Source organism: Rousettus aegyptiacus, unplaced genomic scaffold, assembly GCF_014176215.1.
Source record: "Rousettus aegyptiacus isolate mRouAeg1 unplaced genomic scaffold, mRouAeg1.p scaffold_m13_p_10, whole genome shotgun sequence".
In the NCBI taxonomy this organism is placed as follows: domain Eukaryota; kingdom Metazoa; phylum Chordata; class Mammalia; order Chiroptera; family Pteropodidae; genus Rousettus; species Rousettus aegyptiacus.
Genome location: NW_023416285.1, coordinates 93,265,332 through 93,291,056, shown reverse-complemented (window position 1 = coordinate 93,291,056; position 25,725 = coordinate 93,265,332). Strand labels below are relative to the sequence as shown.

Here is a 25,725-nt window from a genome sequence, read left to right as displayed (position 1 = left end):
CTTATAGCAAAGAGAGACGATAAAGAAGTATTCGTATGAACAAATACCTGATTAAAGATTATGATAAGGCAGATGAAGAACAAGATTCCGTATGGGAATAATGAGGGGCTGGAACCGAAATGAAATTGAGGGTCGGGGAAGTCCTCTTTGAGAAAATGCTATTAGAACTGAGACCTGAAGGATGCAGGGAGATGGCCAGGTAAAGGTTTGAGAAGTGAACCTTCCACGCTCGTGTCAAGGCCTAAAGAGGAAAGGAATTTTCTGAACTCAAGAGACTGGAAAAAGGCAGATGTGAGTGGAGGGTAGGAGCAAGGGAGAGGGCGGCGGGAGTTGGCACCCAGGGATATGGGCACTAGTTCACGCTGACCTGGCGTGTCATGGCATGAGCCTGGATTTCAGGTGCCACAGAGAACTGGCGAGCGACTGGACCACGTCCACTTATATAAACACCTCGCTGGTACAGTGTGAAGAATGCACCAGAAGAAGTATGGATGGCTTGGGACACTAATTAGGAGGTTTCTGCAGTTGCCAGGGGAGACGGTGACGGCTGCAAAGAGGCAGTTGTCAGTGGGGGTGGAGAAGAGGGCTCCCGGGAGGCTAACTTGGCCACCATCAAGAATGGATTTCCAGGGGGAAGGCTAGAGGTGGTGGGTAGGGGCAGATTAGGGGGCCACTGCAATTGTGGGCCATCCTGATGCAGCGTGGGAGTGAAGCATGAGAGAGGAGGGTGGTCAGCACATAGTTTGGACAAACCTCACCTAAACTCCCAAGGCAGGGAACCCCCAGTGCAGGGGGAAAGTAAGGATAACAAAGGCATTTGAGGAGATGGGGAAGTTTTGAACCTGTGTAGGAATAAAAGGAAGATGTATGATCAAGTGAGGGCAGAGGATGAGTTTGGACTGGGATCTCTCAACTCTGGGAAGCAAGGACGAGATGTCCAGGAAGGAGTGAGAAACGAGGCCGGAAACAAATGGTAGTATAATTAGACTGTGACTCTCTAACTTCCGACCAAGCTAAGTTTCATTTGGAGAGGGGAGAGCAGTGAGGGTGGGGGCACAGAGGAAGACTGTGATAGTATCGCAGTGGAGAGGGTGAGGGCTTGATAAGAGAGAGACAATATAAAGGCACCCAGAGCCCAAGGGAGCTCCACTAAGAGAGAAACTCAGAAATTCAAATGGAAGTCACCAAAAATAACTACCACTTATCCTGAAATTGCATTACATTATGTTATATAAAAATAAAAGCAGCTCAAAATGGATTTAAAACTTGAACGTAAGACTTGAAACCATAAGAAGAAAATGTAGGGGGTAAACTCCTTGCCATTGGTCTTGGCAATTATTATTATTTTTTTTTTTTGGATTTGACACTAAAAGCAAAGAAAATAAAAGCAAAATAAATGGGTGGGACTATATCAAAATGAAAAGCTTCTGCACAGGAAAGGAAACCATCAATGAATTGAAAAGGCAACCTACCAAATGGGAGAAAATATTTGTAAGTCATATGTCTAATCAGGGGTTAATATCTCAAATATATAAAGAACTCATATAACTTAATAGCAAAAAAATCTGGTTAAAAAATGGGTAGCAGATCTGAATAGACATTTTTCAAAAAAAAAAACACACACGCAGATGTCCAACAGACATAGGTAAAGATGGTCAACATCACCAATCATCAGGGAAACGCAAATCAAAACCACAAAGAGATATCACTTCACACCTGTCAGAACGGCCATCATCAAAAATACAGGAAATAAGAACTGTTGGTGAGAGGGTGGAGAAAAGAGAACCCTGGTGCACTTTCGGTGGGAACGTCAATTGGAGTAGCCTCTGTGGAAAACAGTATAGTTTCTTCCAAAGATCAAAAAATCGAACTACCATATGACCCAGCAAGTCCGCCTCTAGGTGTTCATCAAAGGAAAATAAAACACTAACTTGAGAAGACCTACGCATCACCGTGTTGACTGCAGCATTGTTTACAATGGCCAAGACATGGAAACAACCTGGGTACCCATCGATAGATGAATGAAGAAAATGTTTAACAAAATGCTAATGAAATATTATTCGGCCATAAAAAAAAAAAAAAGAAGAAAATCTTGTTTTTGCAACAACAGGGATGGACCTTGAGAGCATTATGCCAAGTGAAATAAGTTAGAAATAGGAAGACACAAAGACCGTATCATCTCACTTGCATATGGAATTAAAAACAAACAAACTAACAAACATAAAAACCGAACTCATAGATACAGAGAACAGATGGGTGGTAGATATTAACTAGACTTTATTGTGGTGATCGCTTCGCAATATATACGAATATTAAATCATTATGTTACACACCTGAAACTAATATAACGCTATGTCAATTATATCTCAAAAAATAATAAGATCATTGAAATTTAGAGTCACGCAGCTCTGCACAGGGCTTAGCAGATACGCACGGACTTAGAAGGCTGCCACACAGGGGGGACTAGTTCACATCTACTCTCTCTGATGTGTTTCATTCTGTAAGGATCCAAAGCTCCCCTCAGGGATCTCAGAGAAGTCAGCTTTAGCTTCCGGAGTCCTTACAGTAGAATAGCGTCTCGCCTCTGCCCCTCACCCGGTTTGATCCTTCTTCAGGGCGTGCATCACCATCTGCCACTCTATCCACGGACCTGTTCCTTTCCAGCTTCCATGCACTAGAATTCAATCCCTCTGAGAGAAGGGACTTTATTCTCTTCACGGCCATCTCCCCAGTGCCAAGAACAGCACGTGATATGCTCAACAAATATTTTTGGAATGGATAGAAGTATCACTTCCCTTGTTTTGCAGACGAGGAAACAGGCTCAGAGATAACTTGCTGAGGTCATTAAATTAGGAATCTCATAACTACCAAGAACTAAAAGGGCCCCATTGCTCTCTCCCAACGAACAGGTAGAAAATTTCCTGGTTCCCACGGTCAAGCACCTCCCTCCTCCCCAGCTCCAACTCCCCACTGTGACTCATAGCACTGAGGCTCTCAGGGATATGCGGGCGCTAGATCACTGGCACAGTGGGATGTTCCGCTTGGCTGAAGGTTAACCTGCGCGATGTCAAGATGTCCACTGTTTTCCTTCCCCGTACAGTATCGAAACATAATGTAACCTCTTCCTGTGGCGGGGTTGTAGTTATTGTGTGGTGTGGAGCGGAGGCAGGTGATGCAGAAGACAGGAACCAGTGGGGTCCCACCCTGGCGGTGGCCCTACGACTTGTTTTTCGGAGGCTGGCCTGCTCCGTGGTCTCTCGTCCCTTTCTCATCAGGGGACCGTGAACCGTGTTGAGCTGCACAGCTCTTTGGCCTCCACATGCCTGCTTTTCTCCAGCACCGTGTAAGGGATCAAATGCTGAGCACTCCTCTCCCAAAGGACTCCTGGCCGTCCCGGAAGCCTCCATCCTTTAACTTCGCAAGCTCATGCAAAACGTTATCTACAGCCACGACGCGGGAAGCACACGCCTCCTCGTCAGTTTATATCACTTTTCCACATCCCTTACTTGAAGTCACTGAGTTCGTTTGGTTTAAGGCATCCGTGCAAACTCAAGAATTTGTGTTAAGTTAAACAGAAATAAAAGGAAGCTCATTTCATCCATGAACCCCCTGCCCCCCACCACACACACACAATTTAGTTTCTACATTTTCACCCAACTTGAGGCATGGGTCTTCGTGAAGAAATTTCGGATTTGCAAAAGGTGTTTGGATAATGACTGGTAGATTATATATAAAATCTAAAATAAAATTTGTGTTCTATTTAACTGAAAAGAGACATGAAATGCATCTCTGTCATTGTGTGAAACAATGGAAGTCTGAAACGTTTCTGGTTTATGGGTGCTCGACCCTCCTATGACTTTTTTTGGAGGGGAGGGGGGACAGATGTGGAGAGAAAGAGGGTGGAAAGCGAGCGCAGAGGAGTCGGCCAGATGCCAGAGGGATCTCCGCTGAAACTAAGCTCCCATATCTTCCACATTGTACCTCTGAACCCTGTCATGACATGTCTGTCTTAGAAGGGCCTGAAATCAATAAAAGGAAGAATTTCAAAAACCACTCCATAAGCAGCTGAAGATCTGCACTTCACTTTTCTTTCTTTGTACCCCGAAGAGTTCTAAATCTTCCTTCATTCCTACATCAAGCCTGAGACAGCAGGCACCCTAGAACTGTCGTTTATTCCGCATTATGCCTGCAACGTTCTGCCAAGCATCTGCGGTCTTTAAGAGAAATGTGAAAAGGTGGCAAAGACACATCTGTGCGGCGAAGACATGCGGCAGAGGGAAGGAGCCCATAAATCAAAGGCACAGAGAAGCCTGCTAGCAACCTGGAAATCAAATTGTGTCAGGGAGAAGGTCGGCGTGGAAAAACAGATTAGAAGGGCACTGAACAAGAGGAAAGAAAGACAAGCGGCCCCGACCAAAATTAATGAGAGGCACAGGGGGCCTGGAGAAAACAGCCCGAATGAAAACACCCCCCGCACTGCTGCAGGCTGGAGGAGCGTCTCAGCCGGTGACATCGACTCGTGTTTGGGTGGCGCGGTGGCCGTCCATCTCCACTCTGCTCTTGGTGCGTTTCGCCACTCTCGAACCAGGGCTCCTCAGAAATGGGCGGAGGAAGGAGACGTGAAAGGGACGAGAGCGCGGGCCCAGGAATTTAGATGAAAAGTTCCCCGCAGCACCGTCCTTCGGGTTGCCTTGGAGCCCCGGTCCCGACTCTGTGACCGCTGTGCTGAGTGGGAGCGAGGCCAGCAGGGCCTCTCTGAGCTGGGATAATGACACCTGCCTCACAGGTTACCCTGGGGGGGGGGCGGGGCTCCTCAAAGAGCAGCTGTTGCTATTATCAAATAAAATTTAAAAGCAGGTGCACATTGTCTCTGAAACCTTCCATTTTCATCTGTGACTTTCAGGCTCTGAGTGCCATCCCAGTTTCTCCTTTTTCTCTAACCCCATATTCCGGTTCTCTCCTCTACTCCAACTCCAACATTGAGACGGAACAGTCTCTGCATCTCCCAACCCCTCAAAAAAGTTTTTTTTTTTTTTTAATTTCATACCTATCTACTAAACATTTAACAAAAGCAAACACAAACATGCAAAAATTAATGTCAAAAAGCTCTGTCTACCATCCTGCCCCAACAAAACATCTAAGACGCAAGTCTGAGCCTATCTCGACTTGAATCCCAGAAAAGCAAGTGACTTTGACAAATGACTTCAGTGATGTGATTCTGGACCATCCAGAATGTTTCCATTCCAAGTAACTAAGCACCCCAACAGCAGTTGCCCGAACAATAACAGACTGTCATAATCACCAGAGGGTGAAAGGTCAACTGGATGTATCGAAAACCTCATTAAAATCCAAGAGTTTTGAATTTTCGTTTACTGTCATAGATTGTTCCCTGCATGGTCGCAAGACGATTACACTCACCAAAGAAATACAAAAGCCAAAAGAGAAACCCCCATGGTGTATCTTTTTTAAAGTACAAGGATTAGTCTCCAAGGACTGTGAACAGCCTTTGTCAGATCTGTAACAGAGAACTTGCAAAGCCCCCCTCTAGGCAAAAGTCCTACAATCTCTCCCACTGGACTCTACAACCTCCCCATTGTTCTATGGGGAAGCAGAAGAGCCTGTCCCATTGAGCCCATGAGATAATACAATTAGTACCTCATACTACTCTCAGTACGAAGGTGAGACATGGCTTCTGATGGTGTACTCTGGCCCATGATGCTGACCATTCTGATCAGATTTTTGGATCCTGCTGACCTTTGTAGCCTGAAGGAGCATACTCTTCCTCTTCTGCAGATACATACAAATCCCAGGGCAGAAACTCAGGTGCTCTAGAAATTTAACTTCATTTTATTTATGAGCTTAACTTCTATTTCAAACCCTCATTCTGTCTGATAGCAGAAACTTAATCTAAATCAGTTTGGAGTTCTATGCCCGATCCCTGAGTAATAAGCATAAGTTAGCTTATAACACCAAGGCTCTGTGCTTGGATGGTGTGGTCATCATTAGGAAGTCATTGCTCAGAAAGATTGTAGCTCCCTTCTTGCAGACATATGGGAAGGTTGTACTTCACACACCATGTGGCCACATGACCTGCTTCTGCAAATGAAACATGAGCTCAAGTAGCATTCCCAGAAGGAAGCTTTAAGCGCCAGTTCATGCTTCTCCCCATTCTTTTTTGTTAAATTCCTCTCCCACAGAGACTGTCGGCTTTTCAGAGAGAGGCTGCTCTAACAGGTCCCTGGGTGAAGACAGCACTAACCCAGCACAAAGCTTTCAGCCGATCTGCAGCAGACCTACTGTGTGAGTGAGAAATGAGCTACTTAGACTTGCTTTTGTTGTTTTGGTTACCTCTGCAAACTCTAGTCTACACACAGGTGATGGCATCTATCCAAGATGCCCTTCTTTCCACCTTGTCTTCAACTTGCCAGTCCACACTGAATCATCTTCCATTACCCCGTTAAAGATTCCTTGGGTCCAGACCTCTCTCAGCTGCTCCGAGCCCCTGTCGGAGGACAGGGGCCAGTCTGCTGTCACAGCATCACATTGGGCCATGTGAAATTATGCGAGGTGCTCAGGCGCACCTGCCCAGATGTTTCATGCCACCTAGATTCTCGTAACTCCCCTTGGGTTCTAAGGAGGAAGAGAAGCAAGCCTGCCTCTGCCCTAGTTGGGGTTTCCCACCATTCCAGTTTCTCCAGGAGGCTTTGCCCACCATCCTGCTAAATCCCACCACAATTGCCCTGTTCTGGCTTTTCCTACAAGTCCTACTTGCTCTTTCCTTGCCCTTGAACTTGGGGGATCTTAATTTGGTCTCAGACAGGAAGACTTGCTCTCACCTTTCCTTGCCTCTCCCCCAATATATTATGCCTCTTTGGTGTCTTTCCTCTCCCCACTTGCATTTGAAAAACCCAAGAGATAAATATAGATTCCAGGGCTTCTCGAAGAGAGGGCATAAAGCATGCAAAAGTCAACGCCCGAATGGAATACACTTCACGTCCTGGCCTGTGATCACCTGCCAGGCCTGGGCGGTTTCCCGTGGGTGGGATGAAGTAACAAAGTGGTGACAGTCGCTCACGCCACATTCATTTTTCTAATCTAGACACACCATCACATTCTTTGTGTTGGTGCAGAAAGAAACAGAACAGTCCAGTCCTGGCGTCCCTTAAACTTTTTATCTGGGGTGCTAAGGCAAACACTCCGCAGAGAACAGAGCCAAGATCGCCTGCAGGTTTAGAGTCCGCGACCTTCACCTCAGGCCCCTACCCGCAACCCCTCGGGGGCGGGGCGCCAGGAGCCTGGGGGGCGGGGCTGTAGCGGGCGAGGCCGGGGCAGTGGGGGGCGGGGCGGGGCGGGCCGGTGGTGGGCGGGGCCCGGAGCGGACCGGCGGGGACCAGGTCGGCCCTGGGAGAAGCGTCCAATCGAGGCCTGGGCCTGGAAGTTTCGCCCCGATTTTGCCCACGGCCGGAAGCGGTCGAAGCGCAGCGACCGGGCTCACACCAGCGCCCCTCAGGGTTCCGGTCTCCAGGGACCATCCCTAGCAGCCATGGCCGTGGGCTTGCGGGCCTTCGGGGCCAAGGGGCCCGGGTGGCTCCGGCGCGGCCCATGGGCTCCGTTCGCCGCCAGCTTCTGCAGCCAGGGGCGGGTCCCGGAGCCAGGGCCGCGACTCACCAGCGTGCGGCAGCGGGACGGCATCAGGTCAGCGGCGAGACCGCGGGGCGCCTTGCTCCACCCCCCACCCCCCGGAGTGGCCCGCGGTCGTACAGGGCTGTTCCCAGTTTGGGGCGAGGGGCGGGGTACGGCGGGGACCTGGGAAGAGAGAGGGGCAGAGGATCCAGGCATCGCGACCCCGTCACCCCACGCAGAGTCCAGTGGGGGCTCTGTTAGTGGTCAGTGCCGCCCGCTGCTGTGAATTCCCCATTATCCGTCACTGCAGAATCCAGCTGACGGGAGGAATGGCGGATACGATGCTTAAACGGGTCCCTTGCCTAGGCACAGTAGCATTTGGAACCCTGCAGGGCTCACACTGGGGAGTTTCAAGTGCGACTGCTTCTGAGGGCCCCAGCACTCCACCGAAACACCCAGAGCAACCCGGCCCAGTTGTTACTGGACTCTCCAGCTCTGCTGGTGGCCGCAGGGCTGCTGTGGCCTTTGAGAAAGCCCTTCACTGGAGGGTTCTGTGCCTCGCAAACTTGCCCTGGCTCCAAGGCCAAGTCTGGTCTAGTGGGGCTGCTCTTTGGCCCTCACCCAGAAGTGCAGGGTCATTAACTAAGATGAAAGACACACCATACTGAGCGCCGCCTTTTGGCGCAACAAGCTGAAAACCCGTAAAACCATAACAGTGCACAGGACACAGTGGCAACTAGACGATGAAGCGGTAAAGTTTAAAGGGCCCCAGCCCCATCCAGGCCTCACCCTGACATTTGCCTGGCTGTTTAAGGGCCCACCACGTGGCCCACATAGCATGGCTAAGTATTTAAAAGTTACCAATCAAGCTAACTGCTTAACTTGTTTTCTTTTCTTGCCTTGACAAGTAGGCCTTCATAAAACCTGGGAGGCCATGTTTGAATTTACAGTCCTCAGGCTCCTCGGAGTCCCCCAAAAGCTGTGGGGAGCCAGCTGCTGGCCTGCAGGTTTTTTCTCTTCTTCCTACCCCCTGCCACCTCTCCACCTCTCCTTCCTGCTGCTCTGCCAGAACTTGGCCCACGGGTCAGCAGACACCCCGTCCACACACCTATATTCTCTCCGTCCTCTCACCTCCTACAGACTGCTCCCCGCTTGGTCACTCTGGGGCCTAGGTGTACCCACTGCTCAGCCTGGGAAGTCCAAGGTCTCGGGTAACTGCAGCAGGCGTGGGAAGGGGACACGACTTCAGGCAGGCACATCCCAGTACCCCCAGTGGTCTCCAGCTGACCTGGAGGGGCACAGCTGGAAAAGGGCCCAGAGCACAGGGCCGCGAAGCACAGGGCCCAGGCAGGGCCCATCGCGTCCCTCTTCAAGGGCAATTCTGCCTCTGCAGATCTGGTCCATCTGGTCAGAAGCCTGAATTGTGGCGTGGTAGCCAGATGACGAAAGGAGGCCTGGTTGAGTTCTCCATAGTTAAACATGAATCAGAAAGGGAGACAAACTATTGGAACAACCTGCCATAAATACTGGGAACCATTTAGTCAGAAGGAAGCCCCCAAATTCAGCATGAAAGCAATACTATGTTGGGCACTAGGTAGGTGAACTTGAGCAACTCGGTCACGCTTCGAGTGTCCCTTTTGAAAGCGGTTCCTCTCAGCAACACCATGGTCATGTACGGAGGGCCAGCCATGAATCGGGTACTGCGGTAGGCACAGGAGGGAGCTCTGAAGATGGCTGGCATTTAGGGGTTAGCAGGAGGCTAGAAGCACATGGAAGAAATGGAGGAGGATGGGCCAGAGGAGACCGAAAAGCCAGAAGGAGAGCACGATCCAAATGGCCACTGGATTTGGTTCTGACACTCAGGAGCTCCCTGGGGAGAACAGTTGGAGTGGAGTGGCAGGCATAGAAGCCTGGGTACACTGGGTTGAAAAGCGAGCTCAGCAACTTAGAGCACTCTGACAGGGTGAGTAACACGCGAGCCCAAGGATTAGTGGGATGCCATGTGAGCAGACACTACCATGCAGCAGGGGCATTTGGGGGCTGGAATCTTTTCACGCAACTTGCCTGAGGCCTTAGAATTTAATTTAAGCATATGTCACGGATGGGATGGCAGCTCTGTGAGGTTGCTACAGCAAGCACACTCGTTATTTTACCGGAAGGTTTATCAGCAGTTCTCTCACCGCGGCCCCCATCCCCGGCCAAAAGCGGTATATAGATTTCAAACTCTATCAGCTGCAAGTCATTTTTTTAGGAGAAACATGTACATGAAAAATAATGGTGACTATCACAGCCACCTGAAGATGGCAGCACAATGGAAATGGTATCCCACAGAAAATGGTATTCTTTTTTGCACTGAAATAAATTCAGTCATCAAAGTGGTTTTCCAGAAAAAGGTGGCCCAGGAGGCTATTTATGGAGGATCCAAGCTGACACATAGTGATAGGAATATCAGATTCACAGAAAAAGAATGAGGAAGGCAGAAAACGTGGGTGGAGACTGATGGGAAACATATAAAATATATAACAATAATCTGGTGTTTGGCTCGCTGCCTGTTTTTTATAACAGGAAAATAAGATATTTCTGTGTATAAGCAGTAAGATGACAATACAGATTATTTTAATCAGCATGTGGGTACCTTAAAATAGTGGCCAGGCCTTTGAATGCCAGCTTCTGGTGAGAGGCCATGTCCAGAAGAGCCCTCTTGCTGTATGGTTCTGTCCTTTTGTTCTTCACGTACCATCCCATTCTCAGACAGCATGAATTACTGCACGGAATTACAGGATGCCACTATGAAAAAGATGGGGAAAGGCTGTCATCTTTGCATGTGGGCAGCTGCATCTTGGCTGCCTCATCTGTGCAGTGGGCGCGGGGAGATCTAGGGGGCGGATTTTCATTCTTGGCTCTTTTCCTAACCTCATTCTTTCTGAAGAACCATGGGAAGAAGTACTTTGAGGGTTGGCACTGCGTGCCAGACTCCGCTGGCTCCTGCCATTGTCTCACACACTTCACAGTGTCAGTCTGGGCGGCGATGATTCTGGAACGACTCTGAATTGCCCTTTCTGTTGAGGTGGCGGTAATGTTTCTGACAGCAAACCTGGAGGAAACGAGAAGCAAAGCAAGGGAAGAGGGAGAAACTCAGCCTTCATTGCAAGAAGTCTCCTTGTTTTGACTTAGCTGTACCTCCACAGAGCTGACAGACCCTCTCAATTGCCTCTAAGCACCTGCAGTTCTCTTTTCTGGTGTTTCAAAAATAGCTCCTAAATGAGAAAGGAATTGCAGGGGTCCTCGCCGGTTTTGACTGGTGCATGACCCAGTAATTTAAAAATGTTCTTCACAGGAGCATTGTCCTGAGCAATCCAAAGAAGAGGAATGCGCTGTCACTGGCAATGCTGAAATCTCTCCAAAGTGACATTCTTCATGAAGCCGAAAGCCAAGATCTGAAAGTCATTATCATTTCAGGTACTTATCTGATATCCATCCTCAGGGTTCTGCAGTACCCAGAAGAGGTTTCTCAAAATTCTTTCATTAACTGGGGCATTGCCTCACTTAATAGGAGAAATGTTTTGAAGCTCCTTTACAAGAACATTAATTATGGAAAGCTCTTGCATAGTGGGGGCCTTGGTGGGAGTTATAGCAAAGATTACTGTGCAGAAGATAAGCGTCTCTTCCTTTTTGTTGGCAACGAAACACTGCCGCACTTGGCTGTGCTGGTCTTCCCATCAAAATCAGAGACTCGGTTTCCTCAGGTTTAATCACTGACCCTGTGGGTAGACTACCAGCTCAGCTGGGACCAGGCTGCTAGGCCATTTGATTGGTTTGTCCTTCCTGTTCCTACCAATATCTGTAGTCTACTTCAGTGGTGTCGGGGTGCCCTACTTTTCTCATTTCTTTCTTTACTCTTTTCAAGTAAGAAGTTTTACCGAATTATCTAGTGATGATGGTGGTGGCATAAGTAGTATCAGTACATCAGTATCAGCATTTTAAAGCACCCACAGAATAAAATGGATGATACTCTGTGATGTACTTTTTTGTTGTAGACATTAAGGATCAGCATTTCCAGAGGCAAATACTCAGAATATTACCTCTAATCTATGGCTGAATATAAGTTTTCAACTGTTTTACATGGCAAAGGGAAAACAAATGGGATAAATATATTTTAGGAGCCACAGGGGTATAACCCGGATGTAGTGAAAGCAGCTAAATTCCAAACAACACAATTTCCTCACCTGTTTAAAGGAAATAATGTTGTCTGTCAGAACAGCCACAGCAAAAGGAAAACATGAGAGGGCACCATCAGCTTATCAGTGGAATTACATTTTGTTGTTAACGACAACAGCAAATAAAACTACATCCTCAAATCCCCTCATAAAAAAAAATGACGGGGTTCTCTTCATACTCTGACCTTCCTGATTGCACCTTGTATGGGTGGCCGTTATCTGCACACTAAATGACAGGGACACTGCCGGAAGGCGTGGTGGCTTTTCATGGACCTATATAAGTCAACACTTTCAGGCTAGACCATGTCCAAACACAAAAGTGTGAGACCAGAGGGGAAAACTGAAAAAAAAAAAAGCCCACTCACCTAGGTTACTGAGCCTTCTCCTTTGCGTAATTGCATGTTTTGATTGGCGTCCACCACGGACCTTTTAGAGTACAGTGCCTCGCCGTTTGCATTGCCATCACCGAATACTGGTTGCAACTTTTCGAGTGAACTCTTCTTATCAAATTGGATCGTTAACTTTCTGTGAGTGTCCACAGCATTGATACACCATTGTTCACTAACGTTACTCAGTAGACAAATAAATGAACTTCCCAGTTCTGCTGCTTACACCTTTTTATTTTCTTTTCTCAACTGGATTTCATTTGCAGCTGAGGGTCCTGTATTTTCTTCTGGGCATGATTTGAAGGAACTGACAGATGAGCGGGATCCACAATATCATGCTGAAGTGTTTCAAACCTGTTCTGAGGTAAGCCAGGCAGACGGTTGGCACTGCAAGCCTGAAAATGATAATTATACATATTAAATATTGAATTAAGCTTCTGATTTACAGGCAAGGTTTTATCTGTGAGAAATGAGCACTGCAGAACTACTGAAAAACCTCTGTGGTCATTGGTGAATCCTTCATCCAAACAACAATTTGGGTTAGACTTTTAAGAAGCAACCATGGTTTGCTATTGATCTCATGATATGACAAAGAAAGAAAAAAATATGCTGGTATTGATAGCTGTTATCTTCAGCATCATGGGTTATGTCTTAAGCAAGAAGTAAAGGATGAAAATGTACATCTTTAGAGAGAAAGAAACTAAGTATTGTAATTAAAACTTTTAAACTAAAACAACTCTATTAATGGGAAAAAACATTCATAAATGGAATAATAATAATTTTTAAAATTATTTTCAAACTCTTTTTTCAACCAACCTTTATAATCACCACCTCCAACTAGGAAAATTAACCTCTTCATTTTCACTGTCTCTTTAACCATCTGAAGGAAGGAACTCACCAAGAGATATAGAGGAGAAAGAACAAAAAGTTTGGGATGATTTATAAATGTATCAAATCAACCCCTGGATAATCAAAAGCTGAATATAGAATCCAACTTTAGGGAACATATAGTTTATTTCATGAGTATTTATTGAGTACCTGCTATATGCATACTTGCAAGATACTGAGGGAAATAGAAGTAAAAAAAGTTTCCTGCCAAACTGAAAATGGAAATCTAGTTGAGAAAAAGACATAAAACAGTCATAACCTGACCCTAAGATTACTTAGCCTAATTTTTCATTCATTCATGGACTTGTCCATATACTTATTTGGTCATCAATGATTCAACGAATATATAGCGATACCTATTACATAGACAAGACAGAGGTGAGCAACAGGGGGGAGTGGAAGTGACTAAGACACCTTCTTGGCCATCTGTTTTCCTTGCCCTTCTAGAAACCAACCCTCAGGAGATCAAATTATAGTTTTCTCATTTCACGGAGGGACGAACCGGAAAAGTAATTGACTTGAGGCTTCATGGAGAAGAGAAAGCAAGCGAGGGCTAAGATTTAGGTCTTTTGTTCTACATTAATGATGTTCATGTAATATTCTGCTCCTGTATTTGCCAAGGTTTGGTGCTTTAAAAGTTATTTTTCTACTAATGACCAAAATAGAAAATCAGCAAAGAGCCAGTAGAGCCACAGCAGCTCCCACGGGTCACTATAAGTACCCGTAGCAGCTTTCCATAGCTTTCCTTGTCTCTTCTTCTATCCCGAGAAGCTTGAAGGTGGAAACCCCAGTCCAGGAGGACATTCTTCTCTGCCCCCTGACACCCCTCCACTGCAGTGACAATGGGACAGGACCAGGACCTCTCGCTTTTAGACATAATGTGGAACCCTCAGTAAAGCTGTGCAGTGAGGTCAGGGAAGAATTAAATCTATGTCACAGGACCAAAAAAAGTCCTGAACTCAGGAGGTAAAATGGAAGAAATAATCAATTCTTGACTATCAAGGGATCGATTATCAAGCTGTTTTATTCTCTGGGTTCCCTCTCTGAATTGGTCTCTTACTATATTTTAAAATATTTTCTAACTATGAAAGTAACAAATGCTTATTACAGAAAATTTTGAAAATCTAAAAAAACAAAAGGAAAAACAAATTACTAATATCATACCATGATCATACCACCCAGAGAAAACCACAATAAAAACATTATGTTTCTTTTGAATTATTTTTCCATATATACCTATTTGTTTGAATAATCGTATGTAGGTGCAATTATACTGTGTCAGTGTATAAATTTCATTTTTTTAATTTTTTATATATATATATATATATTTTTTTTTTTTTTTAACACCTACAGCATCTGGTATTCCAAGGTGGTCTTCCATCCAAGTACTAACCAGGCCCAACCCTGCTTAGCTTCCAAGATCAGACGAGATTGGGCATGTTCAGGGTGGCATGGCCATAGAGATAAATTTCATTTTAATGAGACTATAGCGTCCCATTAGCTGGATATAGTTTATATAGCCATTTACTTATTTTTACATATTTATATTATTTATAGCTTATTATTATAGAGTGATGATTTAGTGAACAACTTTATCCAGACAGCTTTTTACTCTATTTCAGATGACTTCTTATTAGTACGATTCCTAGATCGAAGGTATGAATATTTTTAATGTTGTTAATATATAATGGATTTGTATATTGGCCTAAGTATTTTCCCACTAGGTGGTATGGGATCCTCCCCCTTCGTAGGTGGCAGACAGGAGACAGACTGTTCAACTCTAATCTTAGTCAGTGGACTTTTCCTAAGTAACTGCAATTCATTAGGTGACAGCTGACATTCAAAGCTGAAACAAAATCTTTTCTTTCTGAAATTCTTATGCTTTCTTCTCCTTATTCCAGTTCACCGCAAATGAGCTCTGTCATTCACCATCCCCACTGTCATCTAGAGTGCATGGACCCCCTAAATCCATGAACAGTTTGGGGTGTGGGTATGTCTATGTGCATTCTTCTGCAGAGAGTCATTGGCATTTATCAGATTTTCAAAGGGTGACCTCCCCCCAAAAAAGTCGAGAACCACTACTGTAAAATATGATATCATATCCTTAAATGTATAATTGGTGAGTTTATAACAAAGCTGACAAATATAAAATTTTATGACTACAAAAGGTAAATTCCTTGGGCCAAATCAATGAGGGTCGTTCGTTTCTCTTTGAGTTGCCCTCATGGGAAACGAGCCTAGATGTGGCTCCTCTCCTTCTCCCTTCGCTGCCAGGGTTCAAAGAGCAGCCATGCATAAATTGAAGTTACCATATTAACACAATCTGTGCAGGGTATCATGAAAAAATGGAGAAATAAACCAAGTTATTTCATAAGCTGAAAAATAACTTAAAGTTCTGGAGACTTGTGAGGGGTAGGGGGGTGTCTCTTGAGCAAGTGCTCAGCATCCCTTCCTTTGCCAATAGTGCTGTTTTAGGAATTTTGTTTATTTTGATGACAGCAGGGTGTTCCCAAGCATTTTAATAGAATTGAGAAAGTATTCATGGTGGCAATTTGAGAAGTAATTACTACGGAAATTGCCTTCCAGTTCCTTTTCCACTTGAATTTTTCAAAGAAGTTCCGAATACTAGTTTCAGACTTTTAACATGAGAGCCCCATGCAGGCTCAGTGAGAAAGAACTGTTTGTTCCCCAGAGATCAAAACTGGCTCCATTCTTCAGTGGGGTTGCTAGGGAAGCAGTCAGAGGGGACTTTAACCTCCCAGAGGCATCGTGTGGGGTAGACAGACCAGGGGCTGAGAGTCAGACAGATGCAGGTTTAGACCCTGCAGCCACTACCTGCAGATCTTGTGGCCTTAGGCCAGTTCCTTCCCCTCTGAGCCTTCAAGTCCTGGTTGTAAGATAGGGTTCCTTCCTCCTGGGGCTCTCAGGAGCACCGAGTGGTACAGCGTCGGTATTTAATGCAAGTTAGTTCTCTTTGGGCCTTCTTTTACCCATTTTTCATAAGATCTGATACAGTGATGCATACGGAAAGCACTCTGAAACTGTAAATTCATATGAAACAGAAGTGTTGGTGTTTCGGCTCACCCCGGGCTGGATGTGAACTGGGTGTGTTTGCTCCTTCAGATCATGATGCTGATCCAGAATCACCCCGTCCCTGTCATTGCCATGGTGAATGGCTTGGCTACTGCCGCTGGGTGTCAGCTGGTTGCCAGCTGTGACATTGCTGTGGCCAGCGACAAGTCCTCGTTTGCCACTCCGGGGGTAAACATCGGGCTCTTCTGCTCCACCCCTGGGGTGGCCTTGGGAAGAGCAGTGCCAAGAAAGGTAATGTAACTCCTGCAGCCCCCTCCCTAGTTGTAACCCTCCAGGTGAGGGTTCGTTCAGAATCCGCCTGTGAAAAAGTACATGTGGAATCAGGACATCTGCCCAAAGCACAGCTGACCGGATGCGCTGCGGTGCCGTCCTCACGTCTCACGTCGGGGAGGGGACAGGCAGCTGCTCACAGTGCACTGCACATCCTGATCACACGTTTCACTCTCACCTGGCCCTCAGTCCAGCTGGGTAGGTTTTGTTTTCATAAAGGCACACATTTTTTGTAATATTATTTGAAATGCAATTGAGATTCAGTTCTGTTACACTGAAAGGTTGCCCGTGAGCTGCTCTGGCTTGGAGACATATGCCAGTATCGAGGGGAAAGGATATGAGTGCCACTGGCTTACGTATGCCAACAGGCTGCCTTGTTCCAGAAAGGACTGGAAGTAGCTGATACACGGAGTATGCCAGCTTCCTGGAGGCTGTATTCAGGAGCATGAGCGTCCTGAGGCTGGTACGGTGACTCTGCCCTAGGAGAAGCAACATTAAAACAGTTGTTTTGTCGTCGCTAGACACAGTGAAATCTATTTTCTTCACAAAGCTTGCTTCCTTCCTATAATGTCACAAAATAATATTTACTGAACATCTCTTAAGTAGAAACCAGTGGTTTCCTTGTTCTAGAAAAAATACATCCTCATTTTCAGTAGGAAATCTGTTTTTAAAAATGGGGGGTGAGGGGAAATCATATACAATAGCTAGCAGGGACTAAATTGCTTCCTAGAATATTGTATCCATTTTAGCATCGACTATGAAAATTAGCAGTTGCTCATATGCCCGAGGCACAAAAGAAATAAGACCCAAGGGAAATCAAACCACAGGAACAAGACAGTTAGGGGAGCATTCCTTTGTTCACGGTGCTTCCTCATTAGTTTTTACAGAGGTGTGTGTTTTTGAGGAAATTCTGAACACAGATACCTGCAAGCACACATGCATGAAAACTGGCTGAATGTGGGCTCCACACTGCAAAAGGTGACCTGTCAAGACACAAGAACTTGCTAAAATGTCCTCAGACTGAGGAGCGTTTTGATCTTGTCAGGTAAATGAATATATATTAATTTAAAGTAAATGTATATATATTATTCAATAAATATTTCTTAAGCCCCTACTTTGAGCCAGTACATTAAATTAAAATACATTACGAATTGTCAGAGCTTATGAATAAACTATCTTATAATTGTGCAAATCAAATCAAAGCCTTTTGTACAGTGAAAAGTGGTTGTCTGGTTAGCCTACCTGCAGTTGTTCATTTTCAACACCTGACATTCTGGAAGATTCCCTGTTAAGGCATGCGTGCCCTACTGTCAGGATAAGAATGCATTCATTCCTTCTTAAAAGAAACTTTAAATGTCAAGGCTTATACTTGTGCCCTAAAACTTAAACATTATGTCATATTTGTCAAATTTTAAATTAGTTTTTGAAAATGGAAAATGTGACAAGAACAGGACTTCCCAGGAAGCCCAGTTCTCAGAACCACGCTACATAATTCTCCAGCACGGCATTAAGGGGCAGGACGTTGTAAGAGCCAAAGTAGCTCCCCTCCGACAGTTCTGGGCGGGCCCAGCCCACTCCGAAGACAGGCAGAGAGTCTCCAGTATGGTCACTCATATCCCTGACCGGTGCTGCTCCCGTCCTGACCCCCAGCTGGCTCTGAATCACTTGAGTTGTAGCATTCTTGTTTTGAAGTCTTCAAAGTTTTTTCCTAGTCAGCCACGTGAAAGTGGTTCAGACTTGTAACATGTCCCTGCACGTGGGGCTCACGGATTCGGGGCTCCTTGAAGGCGTGCAGCAGAGACGTGATTCGGGGTCGGTACTGATGAGCTGAAATCACAGTGCTGATAATGGGAGTTTAGTAGGAGGAAAATTATCTGTCGGAACTTAAGGCCTTTACCAGGTTCATAGGCTGCAGATCTCACCTGGGCGGCACTCTTGAGGAGGAATACTAGGGATTCACAAAAACACAAACCTGAACGAAACATACCTGCCTGGCATCACTGCCAGGCTGCACCCTCAGGAACACATCCACACATGGGCCCATCACCTGTGTGCGAGTGGGGCACATGTCCCTCTGCACACCCACAGGGAGGCAAGCAGGTGCTTTTGCAAACTGGCCTAGTGGGGAAGCTTGGCCCTTTTCACGCAGGCCAAGGCCGCATGTGTGGGTCACCAGTGCCCTCTGCTGGTCACCAGGGGAAACTGCTCAGCTGTGCTGGAGATGGAGGGCTGCAGTTAGTCCACTGGGAGCAGAAATGATGGCATGGAGCCTTTGTGTCCGAGCCAGGCAGAGCCTGACATAAATAATTTTCCACGTTTGTAAAGCGCTTCTCTCCTCTGGCGTGAGTTAAATAATGCATCTTCACTGCACCATATAAACAACTTGCCTGGTGCAGCTGCTCCCTTCCCTAGGCAGAGCTGGCCTGGTTCAGAAACGTGGAGCCAGTGCCTCAAGCAGTTGGCATCATGAGAGAACACATGAAAGATCCGAACCCTCTGGTCCCAAGCCAGACACTTCTCTGCAGTAGGAACACTTGTTTCCACCACTTACTTATGGTAGCTTTGTGTATCTGTACAATCCGATTTCCTAATTATCTAATTAGAACAAAGGAGAACTTCCAATCTAGTCTTGTGATTTAAAAAAAAAAAAATCTAAATTGATGGTTCTAAACTGGGAGTAATATTGGCTCAGAAGGACATCTGGCAATGCCAAAGTCATTTTTCGATTATCACAAGTTGGGAGTGGGAGATACTACTGGCCCCCAGGTAGAGGCCAGGGATGCTGCTAAACATCCTACCATGCACCAGACAAATCCACATTATCTGGCCCAAAATATACAGTGGCACCAAGATTGAAAAACAATGATCTAAAAGCTAATGCCTCCCAAATTTTGTATCTTAAGCGAGTCCCATTATCTCTCACTGCATAACAAACCACCCACGACTTAGTGGCTCAGAACAACAAGAGTCATTTTCTTAGCTCTCGAATCTGCAATTTGGACAGGGCTCAGTCCGGAAAGCTGATCTCTGCTCCACAACGTCTGTGGTCTCAGCTGAGAAGACTTGAAGATGAAGGGGTGACAGCTAGGGGCCATCATATGAGGGCTCGTTCACTCACATGTCCAGCCGTTGAGGCTGCCTCTCAGCGGGGACCTGAGCTGGGACACTTCGTGGCCTTTTGGTGGGGCTTGGCCTTCCTCAGAGCAAGGCGGCTGTGTTCTCAGATGAGCTCCCAAGACAAGGAGCCAGGTGGAAGCGGTGCCACCTTTGGACCGAGCCTCTACAGAATTATCACGCCACGCCTGCCTTCATCCATTCATTCATTAAATCATTCGTTGATAAATATTTGGCAGGTCGCCTGCTATGTGCAAGGTACTCTGTATCTCCAGTACCAGAACAATAAAAAAAAAATCTCTGCCCTAGTGGCGTTTACATGTCAGCAAAGGCGATAATACAATAAACAAACAAACATGTAAAACATACAGTATGTTACATGATGAAAGTGCAAAGGATAAAAATATAGCCAGAGAGGGAGGCTAGTGCTGAGGTTCGATTTGCAATTGTAATGGGACGGTCATGGAGGACCTCTCATTGATGAGGTGACGTGTGAGCAGAGACCTGAAGGAGACGAGGGCACGAGCCACGAGGACACCTAGGGACAGGGCACTGCGGGCCGAGGGAACAGCAAGTACAAGACCTGAGGCGACAGCACGCTTGGCATGTTCAGGTCATAGCAAAGACACTAGCAGGGCTGCAGGAGAGTGAGCCCGGGGACAGGGAGAGGGGAGGCACCTCCCGCCCGGTGTGTTTCTTCGCGTCGGGAAACCCCTCTTCTAAATCGTAAAGCTGAGTCTCACAAAGCTGGGCTGTGTACAGTTAGAGTCCAGGCATGCTACGCGGCAGGCGACAGAACAGAGGCGACTGCAGGGCGTGGGGAAGGCTGGCCCCCTTTCCCAGGCCTCGGAGAGGGCCGCGGAGGGAAAGAGGGTGGCCTCTCCTTGTAAGCTGCTATCACGCTAGGCCCCTCGCTGGTTTCTGGAAGGCATTTCCTTCCACTCCCCTGCCTTTCTTGGGATGCGGCAGTTCTGCTCTCTCAAATCACACTGAGGTGGTGGCTTCTCTGAACGTTTCTCTGCTGGGAAGCAGCCGCTGCACTGGTTTGTGGGAGGCGCTGGGCCTCGCCGCTGCCGTGTTTTAGGTTTCATCCCATCAGATGTGGCTGCCGTCCTGTGCTTGGCCCTTGAAAGCAGCAGCTCGAATCTCCTGCCTTGGCAGGGCTGGCGCTCAGCTCTGGGGAAGGAGGACGAGGACACAGAGTCCCTCCCTCTCCTTGCTCCTGGAGAGATCCCATCTGTCCCTGGCAGGAGTCTGGGTACTGGAGATGGTAGGGGTGATGGATGACATGTTATTTGAGGAAGCAGATAACGGGGCCGAGGTTGGAGGGAAGTCAGGACACCGATAGTCTCAACAGAGGCAAATAGAGAGAGTGGGACCTAGGCGGCAGTGGTCAGAAGGCGAGGGCCTTAATCGCCCGTGTTTCCTCCCTCAGGTCGCCTTGGAGATGCTTTTTACTGGGGAGCCCATTTCTGCTCAGGAGGCCTTGCTCCATGGGCTGCTGAGCAGAGTAGTGCCGGAAGAGCAGCTGGAGGAGGAGACCATGAGAATCGCGAGGAAGATCGCCTCGCTGAGCCGCCCGGTGGTGTCTTTGGGCAAGGCCGCCTTCTACAAGCAGCTGCACCAAGACCTTAGAAAGGCCTACCACCTCGCCTCCCAGACCATGGTGGACAACGTGGCCCTGCGGGACGGGCAGGAGGGAATCAAGGCCTTCATCCAGAAGAGAAAACCCGTCTGGTCACACTGAGCTGGCCTTACCAGAGGGACGGAGGGCGAGTGAGCCCGGGGGCAGTGCCCAGGACTCCCCACCTGACCCCCGCTGTCCGACCGCAACCACCAGTGCCGCCTCGTGACTGTCACAGAAGACAGCCTGCCTCTATAACATCAGTAACTGGCCTGCTGCCTGGGGTCTGGTTAACAGCCATGAGTCCCAGGGAAAAGGATGAACTGGAGAGTCAAAGGAAATGCTAACTTGAGGGTGGTGAGCACCTAAGCTGGACCTATTACAGTGGAAAGCCTGAAACTGGACCTTGAATGAGGGATCACCGTGACATGGGAGAAGGTGAAAGAAGGGTGCCAACCCTTGAGTGTGATCAGAAGTGTCCCGAGGTGGAGGTAGTTCCTGTGCCCAAGACACATGAAGCATTTCAGATGTCCCCGAGATGGTCTCCACACTACACATCTTGGTTCTACGGAGAAATAATCATGCCTATGGCTTTGGAATAATCTTAATTCATTTTAAAAGATTAAATATTTAGAGAGACTGGTAATTTTATCTTCCCAACCAGGCTGTAAGCTGTCTGAGAAAAAAAGAAATCAACTGATTTTTTTCTTTGTTTTCCCATACTGACAGATGTACAGTAGGTGACTGACAATATTTTTCTTTGCCAGTTGAGAAAGATTTAAAAAAAATGTTTTCTCAGAAAGGAGGAGCTTGTTCTAAGGGTTCCCCTCCTAGAGCTACAGCCTACCGGACACCAGCCCGGGCTCCGGGGAGCTGGCCCTGCAGCCTTCTGCCCCGTGCACAGGAGTTGAGGCCCATTCAGTCCGTGGAGCTGGAGTGGGCGGAGTGAGGGTTCCAGCCCCATCTGCCCAGTAAAACCCTGGTGTTCGTTCTGCTGGCGAGAGCCTAGCCTGATGGGAGACCAGCCTGAAGAAATGACTTGCCTGCTCCATGGCAGTTCCCCAAAGTAAGGGACCAGATCCTCCTTGCCACGGAACTGTGCCTGTGTGCGAGGGACGTCGGGTTTGGTCACTGGCAGGCCACTCGTGGAGTTTTTACTGCGAAGCCAATAGAGAGCTGGCTGCAGTTATAAACTAGGACGTGAGAGACAGGGCTGTCACGGTCTGCTCAGAGTAGTGCTGTCAGCAGGGCCCTCCTGCGCCTTCTCGCCAGGTGGCCGACTGTGGCAGCTACTGCTCGGCAGTTGTCGGAGCGCACAGTGCAGAGGAGAGGGTGTTACGAACTTGCTGGGCCCTGGAGAAGGTAACAGGGCCTCCCACACGTTTGGCAAATGAAAAGCAAAAGTGAACTCTCCGGTGTCTGTGTGAGCTGCACAGTAAGTGCCTCCAAGCACGAAATCCGCAGGCCTGTGACAGCCTCCCAGCCTGTGAGTTGAGGTACGCTCAGGGGCTAGCTAGGAATCTTCATTGTCACCTGTGCAGAAAATAATCCAGAAGGAAAGTCTGCTGCCCACCCTCCGATGTCAGGTAATTCACACCAACGCGAATGTAAATTTGGGGTTAACCTGTATCTCTGCTTCCTTCCACTGGGACACTGAGTGAAACATTTCAGACAAGCACACGTGCCTCTGGAAAGCAGTGTGGTCGCCTTTCCCTCTGTATCACTTACTTCTCAGGGAGCTCTGCTGAGCGCAGCCCCGCTGTGTGGGGGCTAGAAAGCCCGTGGAAAGGCAGCTCGCTGCCCCTCACCCAGCTGAGAGACCACTGCGAAGGCAAGTGGAGGGAATGGCTGATGAACTTCACACCGGTGAATCTGGGAACATGGTGACTTAATGAGCCTAACCTATGCAGCAGCCCCTGGACCCTGGCATCTAGAAAGGTCTGAGAAGTTAAGGCATTCACCCTGGGGGCGGGGGGGGCAGTGCGTGGGTTTGGGCCTGCATGATTCTGAAGCCTGTGCTCCTGACCACCACACTCCACTCCCAACACACGGAGAGACTGTGTTCCAGCTTGGAGAGACAGACTACCAGTGTGCGCCAAGGAAGCCAGTCAGAAACGGCATCGCCAAGGCAACACAGTTCTACTTACTGACGGGGATTCAGGAAAAGCAAGGATTTGAACACGAAGAACACCAAGTTCCAGTCCCAGGTTAGCCCTCAACTCTCTGTGTCACTGTGTGCAGGTGAGGCAACTTCTTTCAGGGCTCAGTTTGACCATCATAAAAAAAACGACAGGAGTGTCCAACACACTCCTGTCCTTTTAGTTCTGACAGTCCAGAGTCTGTGGTACTAGGATTGGGCCCCTTGCTATAAAACTTGAAACAGGAAATCTCTGTTCACAGAAAATGCTTTTTTACAAATGGAGAATATGAGCATGTTACCTTTACATTGAAAATACCTGCTTAGATTTGAGAATGAGAAATCCATCAGAGACGCTCAGAGCTTTTTGGGGCATGCCTGAACCTTGGGAAGATGCCACGGCTAGGAAGACCCTCCGCCAGGCAGATCTCTACCAGCCTGGCAGTTCCCCTGACTCCCATGCAGGTGCACTACTCGGCCAGCCCCTGCCCCCTCCTTCCTCTGAAAACCCACCGCACTAAGTGTTTCCACAGTGTGGCCCATGGATGATCCGGACTGTCCTGGGCTCCTCGCTACACCTGGTAAATCACAAATTCTGGTTTGGGGAGCCCAAAAATATGCATTAAAAAGAAAAGATGTCTGCATGATTCTGCTGCACACTAAGATGTGTGACCTGCATCAGGGTGGAGTGACATCTCCCTCCAGCAGCATCTGCATTGTAAAGGCTGAAGCAGCGAGGCTTCTGTGACAACTGCAGGCAGCTGCCGTCCGCTTGGACAAGGCTGCAAGGAGCCTTGTGGACTTCTGGAACCTCTTAGCATCCTCCACCCGGGCAGCCGTCAGGGCCTCCATCAGCCCTCGACGCTCATGCTTGTCACATTAAACATCAGAATATACCCATATTCCACACTGAACACAGCTACCCTGTTTAGGGAAGAGAATTGAATGATTTGCTTTTAAAAATTGTTTTGAAATATCTGATTAACAATGAATATTTCTTGGTAATCATCAAGTAGGCAAGAGTTAAATTTAACTATTGAAGTTGGTGTGTTACAGTCAATAAAATATTAAATTTCAGTCTTGCAAGAGTTTTTCTTTCATATTTTGGAGCTCAAGGCTTATTTTCCAGGCCCCTAACAGAGGCCTATGAACCGCTGCAGGCCATCCACGCTATGCCCACAGTGTCCCCTGGATGGGACAGTCTAGCCTGCACTGGCTCCCGGTTAGTAGAGGTGGCTGTTCCACAGGAATATGGGGGGCAAATCAGGTGTTGTGAGGTTTATATTCCCAGCGCGCACTCTTCTGACACCCTTGTTGATTTTATATTGATATTTCGTTCGGATCTCACTGTGCTGCTGTCCAGGAATATTTAAATACAAACCCTCAAAACAATTGGAAAGTATTTTTTTTTTTTGCACATTTAAGAAATCTTTCCATCTTATGTTGCATGTTTTCAATATTTACCTTACCAAATTCTGTACTGAGATGAAAATTCCCAATTTCCCAACTGGTAGGAATTTAGAAAAAGAAAAAAAAAAGTATTGGTCAAAGTGAAGTGTGATTTAGAACTTGATGCTTAGATGTATGTAGTGATTGCTCCGTGCCCAGCACTGTTTTAAGTATTTCCCAGATATTAATACTTTAGTCCTCACAAAAGCTCTATGAAGGAGGCTTTATGAAGCCTATTATACAGATGAGGAATGGAAACACAAAGATATCACATGATTTGCCTGTCATGACACAGCTAGTCAGGAGCATGTTTTGGTCAGCTATTTAACTTACTAAACTTGATGTGGGAATGTGGTCTGAGAATTTTTAAGAACTATCGGTATGATGCAGCCTATACAGGAGAGTGGGGTTTGGAAGGCCAGGCTCTGGAGCATGGGCTTATGATTCCTGCTCCAGGCCACCCTACTGTCCCCCTTACCTGCTTGCAGGTGGATCACCACATTGCTTCACTTCGCAGATACCTCTATTGTGCAGGAAGCATGTTAAATTCTTGTTTTTAATTCACAGTCTTGTGTATCTTTCTCCCTGCCTCCAACAAGACTGTGTTTCTGAGAGCCACATCAATCCTTGTTTTTTGTTGTTTTTTTTTTTTTAATGCTCAGAGCCGAGACATTATCCAGCACAGAGCAGACTTGTCAGGTGCAGTTCAGTGTGGCCAGGGTACATTTCCCCATACAGGCTACGTGATATAAACAGTTTAAAAAAAAAAAAATTCTCAGATTACATTTTCTAAATCAGTTCTGGAAAGTTAAATAGCTGAGCACAACATGAATTAAATCAGTGTTTTTTCATTGTCGGTCCAGGAAAGTTGTAAACAACTCTTTGTAAATGTAGGTCGATATTTGGGATGAAATCAGACCCAGG

At 47.1% G+C, this 25,725-nt stretch overlaps 1 protein-coding gene, 2 long non-coding RNA genes and 1 pseudogene across 4 annotated transcripts in view; 2 read left to right on the top strand and 2 right to left on the bottom strand.

The window, feature by feature from the left end:
* LOC107504861 overlaps positions 1 to 25,725 on the bottom strand; it is a 115,441-nt gene that overhangs the window by 55,335 nt on the left and 34,381 nt on the right. The window contains exons 5-6 of one of the 2 annotated variants that reach the window (XR_004953151.1): positions 12,206 to 12,621; positions 10,259 to 10,717 (exon numbers count right to left, since the gene is read on the bottom strand). This is a non-coding gene — a long non-coding RNA (uncharacterized LOC107504861). Of the gene's footprint in view, positions 1 to 10,154; positions 10,718 to 12,205; positions 12,622 to 25,725 lie in introns of those variants that run through there. The other variant, XR_004953152.1, reaches the window with a different exon arrangement.
* On the top strand, positions 7,372 to 24,429 carry ECHDC3 (enoyl-CoA hydratase domain containing 3). The gene is made up of 5 exons (XM_016134452.2): positions 7,372 to 7,695; positions 10,961 to 11,082; positions 12,493 to 12,590; positions 16,238 to 16,438; positions 21,027 to 24,429. Exons 1-5 carry the CDS (start codon positions 7,544 to 7,546, stop codon positions 21,336 to 21,338), a joined length of 885 nt encoding a protein of 294 aa, XP_015989938.1. The 5' UTR covers positions 7,372 to 7,543; the 3' UTR covers positions 21,339 to 24,429.
* LOC118608782 lies at positions 14,459 to 14,577 on the bottom strand (annotated as a pseudogene).
* LOC118608704 lies at positions 16,445 to 16,999 on the top strand. Its single transcript, XR_004953153.1, has 2 exons — positions 16,445 to 16,675; positions 16,759 to 16,999. It is a non-coding gene; the product is annotated as an uncharacterized LOC118608704 (long non-coding RNA).